Genomic DNA, 18512 nt, shown 5'->3' on the forward strand with positions numbered 1-18512 from the left:
CTCCAGTTCCCTGCTGCTCCACAGACCCGGTGTGACAGGAGACGGCTGGGAGTGACTATGCCAGCTCTCCAGGTTACGAGGGTTCTGGCAGCTCTGCCGCTGTTCCTTGACAGCAGCCAGACACTACGAGAATCAATGGGCACAATCACGTTCCAGTAAAAATTTCTTACTGGTGTTGAAATTTTAATTTCATGTCACAAAATCATTTTGTTTTCAGCCATTTAAAGACCATTCTTACTTCATACAAAACCAGGTGGCAGGTGGGGGGGCGGCTCTGCTCCACTTCCCTCAGCCCAGCTCTTGCCAGGCTGGGGTGTGTGGACCCTTGTGCCCAGAGCAGCTGTCCACCCTCATCTGTGGTCAGTCGCTACCACTGACAGGACTCGAGGTCCACCTTGTCCCCAGGCTGGCACAAGGCCTTGTACAGAGAATGGACATTCATACTTGCAAGATTATCCTTTTCCATTTTCTGGATCTTTTTCAGATCTCTGTGGACACTTTTTTTTTAATCTCTACACTCAACGTGGGGCTCAAACTCATAACCCCGAGATCAAGTCACACGCCCACCACTGGGAGCCCGCCAGACACTCTCTGTGGAAGCTCTTGATGCCACTAGATTTGCTCTTCCCTGAGTTTGAACAAGCGAATGCTGCTTTGGGGGAGCACCTACGCTTTGAGGTCAGGACATCAGACAGACATTTCCTAGACTCTGAGTGCAAGCCACACACACAGTGTGGACTCACCTGGGCTTGGCACCCCCCACCCCTTCGTGAAGCTTCCAGGAAGTTCAGTGTTTCCAATCCAATGTTAGACATCAAAGCTTAATCTGGTAATTGAATAAAAAGCAGTTGTAGGTCAAAATTATGGGTTTATTGGCTCCAACAGAGAGATCCAAGATAGTTATCTACTCTGAAACAGAGTTCTGGATAGTCTTAACAATGTTTGTTTTATTCCCTGAAGCCCAAGTTGGGAGATACAGCTTGAAAGCAGAATGCGCCATCCCAAAGCTCGCACTACCCTAACAGGTGGCCCTCGTCTGCTCCCCCTCTGCAAAGAGCCACCAGCATGCGTGATGCGCGCAGATGCCCGTCCTGGGATCTCAAGCCCGTGCATTTCAAGTGCTGAAGCATTTTGATTTCACAGTCTTGCCAAGCAGGCCAGTACGATGCTTCTCTTTCACGTGGATGCAGCTCAGAAAGGACCGCTCGCCCTCCACTTCTGCAACTGAGGCTCTGGACTGCAATGTAGGACTTTAGGGTTATTTCTATTGAATTCTTGTTGTGTTGGGACATTTAAGGGAACAAACCACACTAAGAACTGAGAGGAAAAATAAATTCCTCAAAGGTTGGAGGGCATGGAGTTTTTACTCAAGTGAACAAGGCAAGGCCAGCAGGTGTGAACTTTGCTGGTGTCGTACAAGAGTGGCCACCTCTGTTCCAATAAACTTTATTTGGTCATACTGAAATCTGATTTCAATATAATTTTCCAATGTCACAAAATAGGCTTTTTCCCCCCACTTAAAAATGTAAAAACCCTTCTTAGCTTTTAAGCCTTTTAAGAGGTAAACTGAAGTGCATCAACGTTTTGAAGAGTTTATTTGAGCAAACCACTGGAACCCGGTAGCACCCACCTGAAAAATCAGAGTTCTGTGCTGACAGGAGACAGGCGAAAGGTCTTCACAAAGAAGACTGCTTATGGCTGTGACTGGTTTTTCTTAAATGTTCCTCAGTTGAGTGCACTTACAGGAATCGGCTCTGGCTCAGACTTTGGTCTCCTGTGTAGCCACCAAGGCATCAGAGCCACCCAGTCTAACGGCCTCTGTGTTTATGTTCACAGGCCACCGTTTGCCAGCCCCTGATCTAGGACCACGTCAATCCAAAGAAAGAATCCAAGTGCCAGAGATGACTTAGGTGGAGCCCTCTGGCCCTCTCTGGCTGGCCTGGAGCTGGTGTTAGAGGACAGCATCACGCCCAAGCTGGAATCTGGAAGACTTTCATGGAACCGCCCATCCTCTGTCCTATCACCACCCAGGAAGTGGCAGAGAGAGGATTCCCTTCTGGGGACGGCACTGTCAGTGACCAAACTGCCTTCCGAAGGCATGTGGGCCCACAGTCCCTGGTTCTCTTGCACTGATCCTTTTGGACATAAATTCTGGGTGAAGTAGGGACAGCTGGAGAGGCGGTTATAGCTACTGAAATGGGCACAATGATTTCACAGTGTCCTGGCACCTGGAGAGGGGACACCTCCAAAGGTGCAGGTACAGGCTGGGGGCACGATCTTCACCCCAAGAACTAGCACTGTGGCCTGAGAACACATCACACGTTGTGCCTGGCAAAGCAGCAGTGGCTGGTGTGCTAGAAACACAGAAACCGACACAGACTTGACCATCCCAAACTCTGCTGTTCCCAATGCCACTGGGAACCTCCTAGTGCAAACACAGGGACCAGCCAGCCCTTTTTTCACCTGATACAAATCCAAAACCTGCTATTGGGCTTACGACACTGGGCCATCAGGCTGTGTCTCAGGGACCTGCCCACAGGCTTGGCCAGACCGGTGTGATGGTGACCCAAATCAGGTGTTGCCATAAACCCCAAAGTGACTGACCTGCGTCCCTCTGGGTGACCTTTCTGTATGTGGGAGCAATGGGCCTCTCCACCGCGATGGGGAGGAGGGTTCTTTGGCCCAAATTTTGCCCTTGTGGTAACTGGCAATGACACCAAAGATGGACAGGTCTCGAGTGAGTGGTACTGGGTAGTAGTCAGTCTAAGACTTCTGGTCCCCTCGAACTTTTTCACAGTTGGTGAGTCCAGGACCCTAGGGCAGGGCCACTATCCACACTGTGGTTAGCCTCATGCTACTGGTGAGCAGTCTGTCTCCACCTCCATCAGCCTCTGGGAAAAGGCAACAACAGGCTCACCTGTCAGCTTCAAACCCGCCCAGTTCTGGCAGTTTGTGTGGCAGGACAAATTCTGAGAAGTCTGGTAAGCAGCAGGAACAGTACACACCCTGGCCTCTGGGTGGCATCCGCTGGGCTCTCCTGAGCTCTTCCTGCTGAGGCCAGGTCTGCACTGGGTTTGGCTGGAGATGCTGGCTCAGGGTCTCGGTGTGGGAGGGGGGAAGCTCTCGTACACAGTTCAATTCTTACGGTCACCCTATAACGATGCTGGTAAGCAGACTCTGGATTTCAAGGATAGTGACACCCCAGAGTCACAGAGCAGGTCTCTGGGCCCGGGTGCTATTCCTGGAGTCCTGCACTGATATGAGCTCCTCTCTGAAGAGGCTGGCACCAGGCCCTCTGGCTGTATCCCTGGGTCGCTCTGGTGGGGCTGACTCGGAAGAAAAGGAGTCAGGTGAAGGTGGGAGAAAGGAGTTCTGGGCCTCCTTCTCTGGGCTTCCACTAGCATGAGCTAACACACCCTGACTGCTGAAGCCAGTCTGAGGGACCGTGCTCAGGGAAGACACTTTGGGTAACTTCTAAGCTACCTGTCTGGCAAAGCTCACAGGCCTTTTCCCATGACTCAACTCGAAACTCTACACAGGTGCACCCTGACTTGAAGGACACAGGCTTTGCGGAGTGGGCTAAGTCACACGTTCCAGCAAAGGAACATCCACTTTATAAGAATTTGGACATTTTCTTTCTTAAGAGAGAAACTTGGAATCTATCCCCACATTGTAAAATCTTGTCAGTATAAATGATCCCATATAAAATACGTAAAGTTAAGGCTGTAGGTTTATTCACATTTATACACATTTATAAAGGTAAGTGGTCTATCCCATGTGAATTTTCTGATGTTGAGTAAGCCTTGAGCTCCGATTAAAAGCTTTGCCACATTCGTTACATTTGTAAGGTTTCTCTCCAGTGTGAATTCTCTGATGTATAATGAGATGTGAGCGCCACCTGAATATTTTCTCACATTCATTACATTTATGCAGTTTCTTTACAGTGTTGACTTTTCTACGGCTCACGTGGGTGGAAGTTTCCAAGGTATTCCCATACTCGTGATACCACTGGGCCCGGGTATGGATCCTCTGGTGTTCGATAAGGTAGGAGCTCCGACTGAAGGCTTTCCCACACTCACTGCATCCGTAGGGCTTCACTCCTGCATGAATTATCTGGTGCTGGAAAAGGGTTGAGTTTTGACTGAAGGCTTTCCCACACTCGGTACACTTGTAGGGTCTCTCCCCAGTGTGGACCCTTTGATGTATCGTGAGCTGTGTGCTCATACTGAAAGCTTTTCCACATTCGAGGCACTCATAGGGCTTCTCTCCCTTATGGATTCTCTGATGGTAAATGAGGCTTGAGCTCTGGCTGAAGGCTTTTCCACAGTCACTACACTCATAGGGCTTCTCTCCAGTGTGAATTCTCTGGTGCTGAATTAGGTGTGAGCCCTGGACAAAGCCTTTCCCACACTCCTCACATTTAAATGGTTTTTCTCCAGTGTGAGTTCTCTGGTGACGTATAAGCCGTGAGCTACAACCAAAGGCTTTTGCACACTTGTTGCATTTATAAGGTTTCTCTCCAGTGTGGGTCAGCTGGTGCTGACTAAGGCGAGACACCCACCTGAAGGCCTTCCCACATTCGTCACACTTAAACGGTTTCTCTGTAGCGTGGGTTCTCTGATGTCCAACAAGGCTGGGACTATCTGGGTTCCTTGGAAGTTGAGGTTTGTCCCCAGCATGCATTCGCTGGTGCTGAGCCAGCGTTGAGCTCTGGCTGAAGGCCTTCCCACACTCCTGGCACTGGTAGGGCCTCTCTCCGGTGTGGGTCCTCTGGTGTCTGACCAGCTGGGACTGCTGGCTGAAGGCCTTCCCACACTCCCGACAGCCATAGGGCCTCTCTCCCGTGTGGACCCTCTGGTGGTGGATGAGGCTGGAGCTCTGACCAAAGGCCTTTCCACACTCCTCACACCTGTAGGGCTTCTCTCCAGTATGAATTCTTTGATGCTGAATAAGTTTTGAGCTCAGACGAAAGGCTTTTCCACACTCAATGCATTTGAATGGCTTTTCTCCAGTGTGGATTCTCTGATGCTGATTAAGCTGTGAGCACAACCTGAAGACTTTCCCACACTCCTCACATTCATACGGCTTCTCTCCATGGCAGTTACTTCCATGTTTCCCCTGTAAACAATCAGGTAACTTTTTTTTGCACTCTGGACATCTGTTAGGTTTCTTCTGCGTATTAACGTCTTGATGCAAAGCAGTGTCTGATGTAGATCTGAAACTTGGGCCACACGTGTCACATCTTCGGGATGTCCCTTCTACAGCACCTCCCTGACTTTTGCCAGGCTGACCACCCAGGCCACCACTGCTCTCCAGCTCACCACACCCCTGGGCACCCTCCTTGGCAAAGGTCTTCCTGGGAGCCACAGTCTCTGTGTTTGAGCGGTTTTTCTGGAGGAGGGAGCTTGGCTTACTCTCTGACCAGGCCTCAGAATCAGAGGTGTCTCTAAAGCTAGAACTCTGAAGAAAACCCTGTGGGGGGCTTCTGACCATTGCCACACAGGGTTCTGATTTTAGAACATCCATGTCCTCACAGGCCTGCTCGCTTGCAATCCCAACCGCAGAATCTGAAAGAAACAGGAAATAAAATGCCCCTTCTCCCCTGTGCTTAGAGACAGAACAAAGACCAGGGGTGGGGATGGGGGTTGCACATCAGCCCTGGGAAATGAGCTCCCTGCCAGGGAGGCTGCATCAAGCAAGGGCACACCCACGTGGAAAAACACTACCAGAAGTCAGGCCTTTGACAGTTTTCAAAATTGGGTTTCATTAATATTTCTCCCTTTCTGCATTCACTCACCGACCATGTACTCGTGTGTGCAGGTGTGTGAGGAGAGCCCTGTCCTGTGGGCAACTGGGATGAGTGAAAGGCCACAGAGAAACAATGAGCCTGAGCACCTGGGTCCAGAGGAGATGGAGTGGGGGCAAGAGGGACTGAAAACTAGGAGTGGCCAGACAGGCAGGCTCTGGGGAACACAGGGCTGATAGATGCCAAGGGCACACCAGGCCTGAGCCTGAGGGGGCAGGGTTCTGGGCAGGATCCCAGGCCTGAACTCTTCCTCCAGCTGCCGCCAAGCCACCCGATGCACACGTGACCATGCACATCCATTGCCTGTGGGCCCCTCAACTTCCAGGAGGCCACACCCAGGGGCCCTTACCGCCTTCTTGTTCCCTTGGGGTTCCGGAAGCTCCACCTACCCCTGCCTGCCCCCCACGAGGCCTTACTGACAGCTGCCTTCTTTTTGGACTCTCCAAATAAGTGTCAGTCTCTTTCCTACTCTACAGTCCCAGAGAGCACCTTTGCTGAAGTCAGACATCACCTTGGTGTCCGTGATCATGTCCGGGGTCATAACTAGCATCACAACCAACTTCATAAGCAGTGTGATAACCAGTTACAAGCAGCCCATTACTACCCCACAGTGAAATCGTCCAGGCGCCCAGTTACAGGGCTCTTGGTGGTTCCTAACATCAGTGCCCTCTCCAGCGCCAGTGATCTGCAGTTCTCGGTCAGTCCCAGGTGAGGCAAAGGCCATCACACACTGAGCATCTTCTGTGGGTAAGGAACACCTAGTTCCCAGCCGTTCCTCAATTCGTATTCATGACAATCCAGCGAGGTCAGCAGTGGAATCACCACCCCACACATAAGGAATCTGTGGCTCCTCGGTCACACAGCTAATGAGAGAATCAGGAATGGACCCAGGTCTGTTCCCCCAACACTTGCCCTTTCGACCTCTCTGTGCCCTTATGACACGGGGTATCTCCTGCCTGGTCCCCGATGCACAACCACACACCCTTCCACAGAGCAGGACTGGCTACGTGGTGCTGGCTTGTTCAGCCCTCTGCCCAGGCCTCCCTCTGCTCTGGAGATGAGCAAATAGACAAGTACTGCTCTCTGCTGCCTCCTGCTGGAAAGCAGAGGCCTCTGTGGACTCCAGAGAACAGGGTAGAGATGTCTGTAGTCGTGGGCCTGGGACCTCCGGCTCACAAGAAAATAAAAGACAACCCCACGTGGCTAAGCGGCCACAAACCCACCCGACTCGACCCCTCTGGAGTCGGCCTCCACCTGGTTCCCTATAACCAAGCCTGAGAACCCTCCCTACACACCATGCCCCAGGGCCAGCCTCAGGCTCAGCTCGCACATGCTCCCTCTCTTCAGGTCCATCACATCCTTGGGGACTCCTAACTGAAGCCCAGAGTTCTCACCCTCCCCTGAAACTTGACAGCTCTTCGCAGCTTGAGATAACCTCTGAGGAGACACGAGCACATGTTAAAAGACAGCCTCATTCTGGAAGCGGTTTTCCCTCAGAGAACAGATGTGTGTCCCGGTAGGCTTGGGACAGGGGTGTGGCTCTGCACCCTCCTGCCACTCTGGGCCACTCCTCTGTTATCCGCTGCATGAATCAGGCAAAGTAACACCCTGGACACAGGCGTTTTTCTAACAGCTCCACACGCTTTCATCTGCGAGGCCGCGCCCCTGCCCCGGGCTGTCGGGCTCAAGAGGAGGTCTGTATCTCATCATGGGGATGTTTCTTCACTGCTGCCTCATCACTGTAAAGACCACTTGCTCTGTATAAACCCCCTGAACCACCCAATTCTGCCAGCTCCAGCTAGCTTTTCTGCCACGGTGCCTCTTTGAAATCTCCCCTCCACCTTGGAAATATTTAAGAGTGGCTGGGTTTTAACGGGGCTGGCTTACAGCGTTACCCCCTTCCCAGGAAGGGTCAGGAAGGCAGGGCCTTCGACGACACAGCCAAGGGTGCCGGGGGCTGGGGTCAAGGTTTCCAACACTCCTGCCCACACGATGATGCGCGGGACGATCCTTTGCAGATTGGTAAACTGTGATAAGGACGACGCCAGGCCTTCCAGGCGGGAAGAGCACAACCCTTAATTGTCACATTCTGAATCTCCAACTTGCTTCCAGCCAGCCAGGGACCACGGCATGTGGCACCAGGCCCTGCTCTGCTACAGCAGTGACTGTGGGACATGGCAGTTAGCAAGGATTCCTTTCTGTGGTCAAGATGCATGCGATCCACTTCCCTGACCACACTGGGCAACATGTCTGCCAGGGAGGCTCAGACAAGGCTGGAGGCAATGGCATCTCCTTAACAGAAGCCCAGCGGGAGCCAATGCTGTGAGGTGGCAGGTACCCCTGTTATGGGCTCACTGTGCCCCCCAGAAAGATGTACTGAAGCTCCAACCCCAGGACCTCAGAACATGACCTCACTTGTAACAGGATTGTTGAAAGAGTGTGAGTTAAGATGACGTTGCACTGAGGTAAGGAGAGGCCTAACCCTCTACAACTGGTGGCTTTCAAGACATGCAGAGGCCAGGTGACGATGGAGGCAGAGACTGCAGTGACACAGCCACAAGCCAAAGAATACCCGGGGCCCCAGAAGCTGGAGGAGGTAGGAACAGTCTACAGGTCTCACAAGGGAAAGGAACCTGTTGATGCCTTGCTTTTGGACATCTGGCTTCCAGAATTGTGAGACGGTTAATCTCTGTGGTTTCCCACAACCCCAGAACACTAACACAGCCCTGAAGCCTGATTTGAGAGGGCCCCACGAAGTTCTGGAGGGAGCTGCTGGAGGGAGGGAGGGACTGATATTCACCTGAGAAGCTGCTAAGAGCCAATCTTAGTGCTTCCCTTGGATCTATACCTTTTCACCTTTGCTAATAACAGCATTAGTAAAATCAGGAATTGAACAACACATGCCTTAGAAACAGTTTTTGCTGTAACATGCAAGAATTTCACATCCCTGCTTTTCTGTAGTTCAGTCTCTCCCAATGCGACCCCACGACTGGGCTATGTTTCTGTCAACAGGCCCACTTGTGGCCCCATGGTGTTCGCAGGCATTCCAGCATGTCTGCTTGGTTGGTCCCTGGGCTCCAACTTCAACTTCCCACCCTCTCAGCCCTTGCTGGACATGGGTTCTTTGAACACCTCCTCGCCCATCCCTGGAAGCTTCTCAGGCCTGAGCCTCACCTGTAAGGAAGGTTCTTGCCCCCTCTCTCCCCTCGACTCCCTTCAGGTCAAGGACCCATGGCTCCTGCCCCTGCTCCAGCCGGGAGATCAGCTCAGGCTTGAAGACCAGGAATCCTGCTGTGGGATGGCAGAGAAGGGGACTGTGTCAGTATGGCTGAGGGTACAGCACAGGGCCCAGCACCCTTGGTTTTCAGGAGTAAAGAGCCAGGGGGCTACTGGAGCACAGGCAGAGCCTCTGAAGGGAGCACCAGGGGGTGAGGGTCTGGACACAGTGGCCCCGTGTCCAGATCAGTCCAGCTCCTGAGGTTGGATAGTGAGATGCCTGGACTCCCAACCCATCCCCATCCGCAGCAGGGCCAGGATCCTCAGGGAATCTGACACCAAAGTGTCCAAAGAGCAGGCCAACTCTAGCCTAAGGAGAAAGCAGCCAGACACTGCCAGCACTTCCCTCAACAGAGATGGGCTATCTCCCAGCTCAGAGGGTTGGAACATTCCAGGAGGTGGGAGTGGCCAAGAAGACAAAAACAACAAAAATAAACAAATGAATAGATTTTAATTCAGAAGGTGCTAAGGTCCAACCCTCACCTGGCTGCCCCGGCTTCATGTCCTTGTGCAAAGCCCTGGGCCCTCAGTAGACTGTGGAGTGGCACCCACCTTCCAAGGCCACCAGCCCGCACACTGGGGGGCAGCGCTGTAGCATGCTCCCACCCCATCCAAGGGCTGGTCAGGGCTTCCCTCAGGTTTCTGGCTGTGGGGACGGAGAAGGGCGGCAGAGAGACCCTGGAGGGGAAAGGCCTCACGTGCACACAGGACCCCACGCTCAGCGGGAAACAAGTGTTCTCTCCAAGTACACGCGGAACGTCCACAGAGAAACACCCTTGCGCCAGCCAAGAAGGGAGTCATGGTACCATCCACACTGTGCCCCCAACCAAAACGCAACTGGATAAGAAGGGTATCACATGTACCTCAGAACTGTCAGCTACTTGGAAACCACTGTTACCAAACGGCAGCTATATTTCCTATCAGCCAAACGCACCGGGGGCGTTGAAGCAGTATTATAGATACAGGTGTACAGTTTAAATACGTTGACTAGAAATGAAAATGGCAAAACACCAATGAGGTAAATATAAAATTCAAGAAATTGGGGGCAAAACAACACAGCAAACCCAAAGAAATAAAAAAGGAAGAAAACAGTAAAGATGGGGCAGGATTCAATGAGTACAGAACAAAGGCAACACCACCACCCCCACCCCAAAGAAAGATCAGAAAACCAAACACTGGATGCCTGAAAAGATGAATACGACAGTCTTGCGGCAAAATCAGTCAAGGGCAATGCAGCGAAACAATAAAACAAGAGGGACAACTACACACGTGATGGAAACTAAAATAAAGACTGTTGTGAACAAATACATGGTACAGCAAGAGAAAATCTAAACGAATACATCAGTTTATAGGAACACAAAAAATGACAAAATAGCACAAAAGGAAATTCACAAACTTGACAGACTATTATTCACCAAAAAAACAAACGCTGGAGCAAGACCTTCCTTTCCCAAGGGCCCAAGGCCCAGACAGTTTTACAGGTGAGTTCTACCAAAAACTATAATTCCATCTACATAAACTCTTTAAGAAATTGAAGATAGCAAAAGCTGCCCAGTTCGTCTTATGAAACTCATATGCCAAGTACCATTTGCCAAAAATATACAAGAACAATTCACACACAAAAAATATTAAGTCCAATTCACTATGAACAGGGATGAAAAATCTGAAATACACTACTGCCTACATGAGTCCAGGCACCCCCTGCAATGTACTTGTTTATGATTAAAATCAAAACTCCTCAGCCACTTTCTTCTGATTTTAATTAGATGTATTCCCTTTATTTAAAAAAAAAGGTTTTTATTTTTTTATTTCTTAGAATTTTTTAAAGTAATCTCCACACCCAACGTGGGGCTCAAACTCACAACCCTGAGATCAAAAGTTGCACGCTCCACCAACTGAGCCACCCAGGTGCCCCCCGATGTATTCCCTTTAAGATGAGGAACAAAACAGGCTTGCCCACACCAGTCCTGTCTAACACGGCACTGTGGCTCTGGCCACGGCTAACGGCTGGGACACTGGGGGACCGCACACACTCAGTTGCAGGTGCCTCCTCCTAGAATACAGCACCGGACTAGCAGGGAGTTCAACGAAGTTGCCAAATACAAGATCAACCCTAAAAATCAATAGCATTTCTGTACAGCAAGAATAATCAGTTAAAAATATAGCAACATGAAAAAGATGCATTAACAAAGCCACCAAAACAAAGCATCCAGAAAGTGCCAGACCACTCTGGAGAAAATTCGAGAACTCTAACAAAGTACACAGAAGGGAATGGAATAAATGGAGACACATTCCATGGTCTTGGATGGGAACAGTTAATATGAGAAAGTGGTTAGTTCTTCTCTTCTGAGTTCTACAAATTTAAAGCAGCCCCAATAAAATTCCACAAGAACTGAAAAACTCAAAACTTACTCTAAATTTATATGAAAGAATTACCCCATTACCCATGAGTAGGTAAGTAAAGTTTTAAAAAGAACAAAAAAAGGGAAGTTGTCCTATCAGGCATTAAGACTAAGACTGTGTCTCACCACAAGGCCAGCTCGGAAACACACTGGCACACGTGAGACGAGAAAGGTAGTTCTACAAATCAATGGGAAAGGCTGGGCTCCTACTTAACTCCAGACACAATCGTGGAGACCAGATCTAAACCGGAAAGATAAACTATAAAGACCACAGGAGAACATACAGACTGTCACTATGACCTTGGAGTAGGAAGGAACTTTCAAATAAAATTTCAAAGGTACAACCCGTAAGGCAAAAACCAATGGATTTAATTTCATTACATTCTGACCTCACTGGGAGACAAACCCTAAGAGCCTCTTAATCTCAGGAAAGAAACTGAGGGTTGCTGGAGGGGAGTGGGGTGGGGGAATGGGGTGGCTGGGTGATGGACACTGGGAAGGGTATGTGCTATGGTGAGCTCTGTGTATTGTATAAGGGTAATGGATCAAAGACCTGTACCCCTGAAACAAATAATACATTATACGTTAATAAAAAAAAAAATATCTGACCTCACAAAGTTAACAAAAGTAAGAGCATGGAAAAAGGTATTTACAATGCACAGAATTCACCATGACACCTCCCAGGGTCAGCTCCTGACCTACAAAGACCCGCGGCCCCCATATCCCCAGCTTCTGACAGGGCCTGGCTAGGTGGGTGCTGATCAATGATGCAGGGGAGGGGTCCCAAGATCCAGCCTTACCTAGTCCGGCCACACTGCTGTGGTTCTCCAGCATTACCTCCTTGTAGAGGGCCCTCTGGCCAGGGTCCAGACACTGCCACTCCTCTCTCGAGAAGTGTACAGCCACATCACCGAACGTCACAGCCTCCTAAAAAGACATACACCAGCACCCCAGGGAACCCTGGGTGCCAGCCCCATTCTGGCTCCACCTCACGGTTGTCCCAGGCACATGCACCACAGGGTTAGGTGAGACAGTCACCAAGCCCCTTAGGCTCTAAAAATCAAGAGGAGGAGCATTACAGAGGAGGAGGAGGGAACCAGATCATGGTGATCTACAAACCTCCCCCCATGAGGGCCTCACGTAGGCCCCAGACTGGTAAGGGGTTTGCTCACTCCGTTGAGGGTGGGATGCCTGAGCCTGGCAAGGGCCACAAGGGGCCAATGGAGGGTCTAGGACCAGGCCCAGTGGCAGGGTAGGTTCCCAGAGGAAAAGGCAGGGGCCCTCACAGGGCAAGTGAAGGAACGGAGGCAGTCAGACTCCTACCATGAGGCTCGGTGGGTGCGCATCCATGTGTCCTGGCCGAGGGACCTGATGGCAGTTATGAAAGGGTCAGAGGTCAGGATGCCGGAGGGCCCCTATCCTTGAATTCTCCAATCCTTTACCTCTAACCCCAGATGTTCTTCGTCAGGGACATAAGGCAGAGCCAAAGTGGGCAAAGCACTTGAGCATGTGCTCCCCTTGAAGCTCCATTCATCCTTCAGAGTGTGTGAGGTGTGTGAACCACTCCACAGACATAAGGGGGGGTTCCCACCTCCGCCAGATGCTAGACTAAGCAATGAGGACGCAGCTGTGCACAACCCACGAGGACTTTCGTGAAGCAGTCTGAAGAGTTAAACAACCATGCAAACACAACATCCCAACCATGACCATGCCCCCGTGGAAGAAACTCTGAAAGCATTTAAACTAGGAAACTCTGGTGTAGTTTGATGGGTCCAATCCCAGAGGAGCTAACTAGACCAATGGGATGGAGGTGGGGAGAGCGCTAAAGGCAGCGGGGAAGGCACGTGCAGAAGGACTCAAGCAAGAAGGAATAGGGCGGGATGAGTCAGGGGAGCTGGTCACAGGCAGCAAGGGGAAGTGGCGGTGTGACTGGAGAATGCGGCCAGAACAATGGGTTACAGGAAGAAGCGGAGCAGACACAGGAACACCTCGGCTACATTAACTTGGCCCCCTCCCCACGTATTCCCCCGGGTCTGAATGAGAAGTGGACTTCCCGGAGGAGCTTCTGGCTCACAAGCTGACGTGCGGGCGGAAGCCCCAGGCTGTGGTACAGTGAAGCCGACCGAGCAGCACTAACCCCCGCCCCCCGCGCCTGGCCAGCAGTGACGCTGGTCCCCAGTAGAGAAGGGCAGGCCCGGAGCGACAGCCAGAATTAAGAGAAGGTTGAGAGCCCACCCTAACCAAGGAATAGCCCTTTTGGCTACTGTTTCTAAATTTAGGTCTTCCACAGGCAGCCAATGAAGGAAAAGGAGGATCCCGCCTGGAGCAGGCCTAGACCTGGTGGGAAGGCCGCGGAAGCCCGCGGCCAGTACGGTGCCACGCGGCCGGGCCTGCAGAACGCGGCCAATGCCTCCTGCCCCCGCTGGCCAAGGTGACCACCACCCACGCAAGGTGCCCACGACTTCCCCAAGCCGCTCGCGCCACCCGCGCTCCCCCGCGGGGAGGGTTAGGGGAGCGCGGGGACCGCAATGCCGGAGGCCGAGGACGCGGGGATCGGCCAAGTGCCACTCCGCCCGAGGCCGAGGAGCACGTAAGCCACCCGGTCCCGAGTTCGCACCGGACGCGCCCACTCACCCTCCCCGTGGACCGCCCGAGGCTGGAAACGCACGACAAAAACGGAAACGGGCCTTCGACGCACGCTCCCGCTCCGTCTCACAGACTTCCGGCCGTTCTGGGCGGCTCGGAGGCTCGGCCGTCTCGGTGGTTCCCAGCGCAGCGGCCGGGGCGCGGGAGAAGGGGCGGGGCCAGAGAGTAGCGAAAGGCCTGGACCACGGGCGGGGCCCGGGAGGGGCGGGGCCAGAGTGGACGGAGGGGCGGGTCCGGGGGGGCTGTCTCACAGCCCCGGGAGGTGAAGGACACGCAGGCGGAAGGGCGGAGCGGATCCCTGTGAAGCCGGTGGAAAGCCCGGGGGTCGCCCTGGCCGGGCCCCGCCTACCTCGGATCACCTTTGGGGCACTGGTCCCCGCACCGCATCTGTGCCTGGGCTTTTCTTACAGAAGGCTCCCGCTGGGCACGTTCCAGGCACCAGACAGCGGAGACCCCCGACCCGGGGCAGAGAGGGCACGGGGGAGCGGCCAGCTGGGGAGGTGGGCAGAGGAGCCGAGTGGAGAGTGGCCGAGTGGCCAGTGTTCTCTGGGTGGGTGGGGGCACTTGGTCCAGGCTTAGGGCACCGTCAGGGCAGGGAGGGCGTCGCAGGGAACCTACGGCGGAGGTGAGGCCCCCGGGAGGCGGGAAGGGCTGGGCAGAGAATGCACAGAACTTTTCCGGGGGGAGGGACCTAACACCCGACTCGTCGATGACCCAAATCCTGGGGTGCCTGACAGCCGCGGTGAAATCTGGCGCAAATCCAGGGAAGGAAATGGGTGTGGTCAGCTCCCCGCCCCCGACTCCGAGGGGTGGTCCTAGGGAAAAACGAGCTTTGCCAGGTCCTCCAGAGAAACCATCTCTTTTCCCGTGCCTCGCGGTCTTAGCGCTCCCACCCTGCGCCCCCGAGGCTCCGAACTCAGCTCTACCAGCCCCATGCCCTCTCTGGTGACGCTCAGGGAGAATCTGTGCAAAGGATGCATAAACGAGTGAATGGAGGCGGGGAACAATGCTTGCTGCCCAGCCGCCATCCAGGTCCTATTCCCCAACCACGCGGTTCCGGGAAGAAGCCTCGGTGCGCTGAGCACACTGGTGGTCCCGACCTACTGAGAGCCTTCCAGCTGGAGAGTCTTCACACTGCAGAATCCAAAGCTGAGAGGGTCCCAGCCCCAGGCTGGTCTGCTCAAGGTGGGTGGGTGGGATCGTGCCCCGGATGATACAAGGGCAAGAGGGGGAGCCAAAGATGAGACTTGGGTCTGCAGACCCTTAGGACAGAGCTATCTAAGCCACCATGAGAGCCTGGCCCAGAATGTCACCCAGCCCGCACTTGGGTGGTGTTGGGGGTGCAGATACCAGAGTGATGAGGCCCTGAGGGTGCTGCCTGGGGGCAGGAGTGCCTTGGATTGCTTCTGTACAATGAAGGCCATTCCAGAACCTCCATGCCCCAGGCTCACAATCCTCAACGAATCTTGGGCCCAATGAGCCAACAAACCAACTGTTCACAGCCAGAGGCCTGAACACTGTGAATGGTCAGTGTCCCTTCTCTGAGTCAGCCATTTCCAGCCTGGCATTGGGATTCCACACCATAAATGTTCCTAGGGAAAAAACCCACCTTAATCACTTACAAGAAGACGTGTTTCCGAGGACACTTTCTGTATCCTAGTAGGTGGCCCAGAGTGATAATGCTTTCAACAAACTGGAACAGAGACTCCCCACAGGCCAGCACCATCCTTGGGCACTCAGGAGTCTCGTGATATGCTACAATGTACCTGGGGTCTGTTTGAATCAGGTATGGTAAGACATGCAGACTTGGAAATGATTGTCGTGAAGGAAGATGTTTGTACCCATAGGTCCCTAGAAGGCAGGCTACACAGGGAAGCACCAGGGTCAGTCAGGAGGCAGAAGGGGGGAGAGGACAGTGTGGCCCAGAGCCTTTAAGGGTTTCTGCAGGAAGGAATGGACGATGCAGGGCAGGTGTGCTAAGTAAGGTTAGGGTCAGATAGTTTGAATAACTTCAGCTCCAGCCTATAAGGGTGATGTCTACTTGTCTGATAACATGGCTCTGGGGTGAATTAGGGCAGGGGAACTTTGGCTTGGTATGTGAGTTTGATAAAGGAGATATTTGGGAGTGTGGGCTCTGGATTGATTGGTTTGTATCAAAGCTTTGATCTAAAGAGTTGTTTGCTATCTCTAGGAATGATTCTTTGGGATCTAGGCCTGCTTGCTCAAAAGCTGGTGGAAAGAACCAAGAGGCCACGCACAGGAGCAGAGTTTACCTGATCCCCGGACAGTGGCAATGCTGCCTGAGGGGGTCAGGAGCTGGAAATACTGGGAGCAAAATGAGGGCCAGGGCCTCAGGGTGACAGGGCCTGTGCTCAGCCCAGAGAGGCTCGTCACAACCCCTCCTGGGCTCTCCACCTGCACCGTGTTCTTCCTGAGGCCCCATCTCCTCCCTCTCCTGTCTGACTCCTTTTCTCCTACTTGGGCCCAAGTCCCTCAAAGGCAGAGCCTGTGATGTTTCCATTGGGCATCTTTCCTGTGCTGAACAAGGACCCCATGCCAATAGAAGCTTGCTTGAAAAACTGACTAACCTCTGAGTCAACAAACTTATTTTTCTTTAAAGGAATGTACAAGTTGAAAACCAGGGTCTCCAGAAACAAAATGGATTTTTTTTACTCAGAACAAGAGTTCAAGCTTAATTAGAATGGAACCCAAATATGAAAAAATATGGCTGAAGTAGGACTCAGAGATATATCTTTTATAAAATTCACTCTATCAGATGTCACTGACACTTTTGGATTCTTTTCTAAGAGGAAAGCTGCTTCCTGTTAGTGTCCATTGGAATACTGCAAGTTAAAAAAAGTCAGAGCTCATACCCATTGGGGGGTTACAATCAAAACAACAGAAAATAACAAGTATTGATGAGGGTGTGGAGAAAGGGAGCCCTCGTGCCCCGCTGGTGAGAGTACCCCTCACGTGCAGCCACGGTGGAAACGTATGGAGGCTCATTAGAAGGTCACACACAATTACTCTATGGCCCAGCAATTCCACTTCTGGGTATATACACAAAAGAACTGAAAGCAGGATCTTGAAGGGATCTTTGTACACCCGTGTTCATTGCAGTATTATTTATAAGAGCCAAAAGGTGGGAGCAGCCCGCATGTCCGTTGATGGATGAATGGATCAGCCAGCAAAATGTGTCGCATCCATGGAAGATTCCTCAACCTTTTAAGAAGGACCGTCACGTCCTGCAGTATAGATGAGCCTGGAGGACATTGCACTCTGAAACAAGCCAGTCACGAACGGACAAATACTGTTTGACTCTGCTTAGATGAGGTGCCTAGAGTAGTCAAAACTGTAGGGACAGAAGGACAGAAAGTAGAGTGGTGGTTGCCAGGATCTGGGAGAAGGGGGAAGAGGGAGTTATTGATCAATGGGGACAGAGTTTCAGTTTGGCAAGATAAAAAGAGTTCTCAGGATGGATGGCTGTGATGGGTGCACGATATGAATATACTTAATACCACCGAACTCTACGCTTAAAAATGGTTAAGATGGTAAATTCTTATACTATGCATATTTTAACACAGTAAAAAAATTTGGAAAAAAAGGGCTGAATATTGGCCTTCTTCGTGTTTGGAGGACGGGTTCCTCTTCAAGTAGATTCTTGGCTTACGGAGTGAGAAAACCACATTTGCCAACAGTGTTTTCAAAATCAGGAAGAAATCCCCTTTATGATTATGCTAGTGAGCTGAGGATTCACTCAGAGTGAAACGTGTGTGTGTGTGCCGCACATTCCCGCATATCAGTTCCGCTCTAGAACAAACAAGGGGGTGAATGAAGCGGGAACACACGGCTGGTGAGACAGGTTCGACACAAGTGGTACGGACTGTGCTGAGCACAGGGCGGGCCACAGAGACCCCAGTGTAGTCCCCCAAACATCCAGGAGGCCAAAGGCCCTTTCTTCTGTCCCCGTGGGGCCAGCTGTTGGGCCAGTGCCATGCCCAGCTATGCTGGCCGCTGTGTCGGGGAGACGGAGGGCGTTGGCTCCAGGCCCTTTGCTTCCGCCTTGCTTGCCCTCAGTGCTGGTCCTCGTAAACCTGCCATGCGGCGAGTTGAAGCAGAAAAGGAGAGGTGAGAGATGGGAGCACCTGGACCCCACAGTCGTGAGGGCCGCCTCCTGACCCCACAGTCCCCTCTGTGGCCCTCGGACATCATTCTCCTCTTAGTGTCGCCTTCTGCAAGGCTCTCCTGCCCCCTTTCACACTCCCGTGGTGTAGAAACCAACACCCGCAGCCACATCGGCCACTTTGAGGCTGCCTCGAGCCTGGACTCCGTGGAGGCCCGCACCCGGGCACCAGCTGCCTCGGGTTGCTTCCGTTCACACT

General features: G+C 52.4%; 1 protein-coding gene and 1 long non-coding RNA gene across 4 annotated transcripts; one reads left to right on the plus strand and one right to left on the minus strand.

Annotated features, from left to right (window-relative positions):
• Positions 1–851: 851 nt before the first annotated feature.
• ZNF7 (zinc finger protein 7) lies at positions 852–14242 on the minus strand. 3 transcript variants are annotated; one of them, XM_011228508.3, is made up of 5 exons: positions 14119–14242; positions 12808–12852; positions 12285–12411; positions 8981–9097; positions 852–5567 (listed from the first exon to the last, which is right to left on the minus strand). In XM_011228508.3, the coding sequence occupies exons 2-5, from the start codon at positions 12832–12834 to the stop codon at positions 3769–3771; spliced, it is 2070 nt and encodes a 689-aa protein (XP_011226810.1). In that variant the 5' UTR covers positions 12835–12852; positions 14119–14242; the 3' UTR covers positions 852–3768. The 3 variants fall into 3 exon arrangements, with proteins under 3 accessions (XP_011226810.1, XP_019658216.1, XP_034524723.1); XM_019802657.2 differs by having other exon boundaries at positions 12285–12444; positions 14119–14213; XM_034668832.1 differs by having other exon boundaries at positions 12285–12537; positions 14119–14206.
• Positions 14243–14402: 160 nt separating this feature from the next.
• Positions 14403–17710, plus strand: LOC117803842. The gene is made up of 3 exons (XR_004627976.1): positions 14403–15315; positions 15794–15916; positions 16322–17710. It is a non-coding gene; the product is annotated as an uncharacterized LOC117803842 (long non-coding RNA).
• Positions 17711–18512: the final 802 nt, after the last annotated feature.

This window comes from Ailuropoda melanoleuca, chromosome 9, assembly GCF_002007445.2.
Source record: "Ailuropoda melanoleuca isolate Jingjing chromosome 9, ASM200744v2, whole genome shotgun sequence".
NCBI lineage: Eukaryota > Metazoa > Chordata > Mammalia > Carnivora > Ursidae > Ailuropoda > Ailuropoda melanoleuca.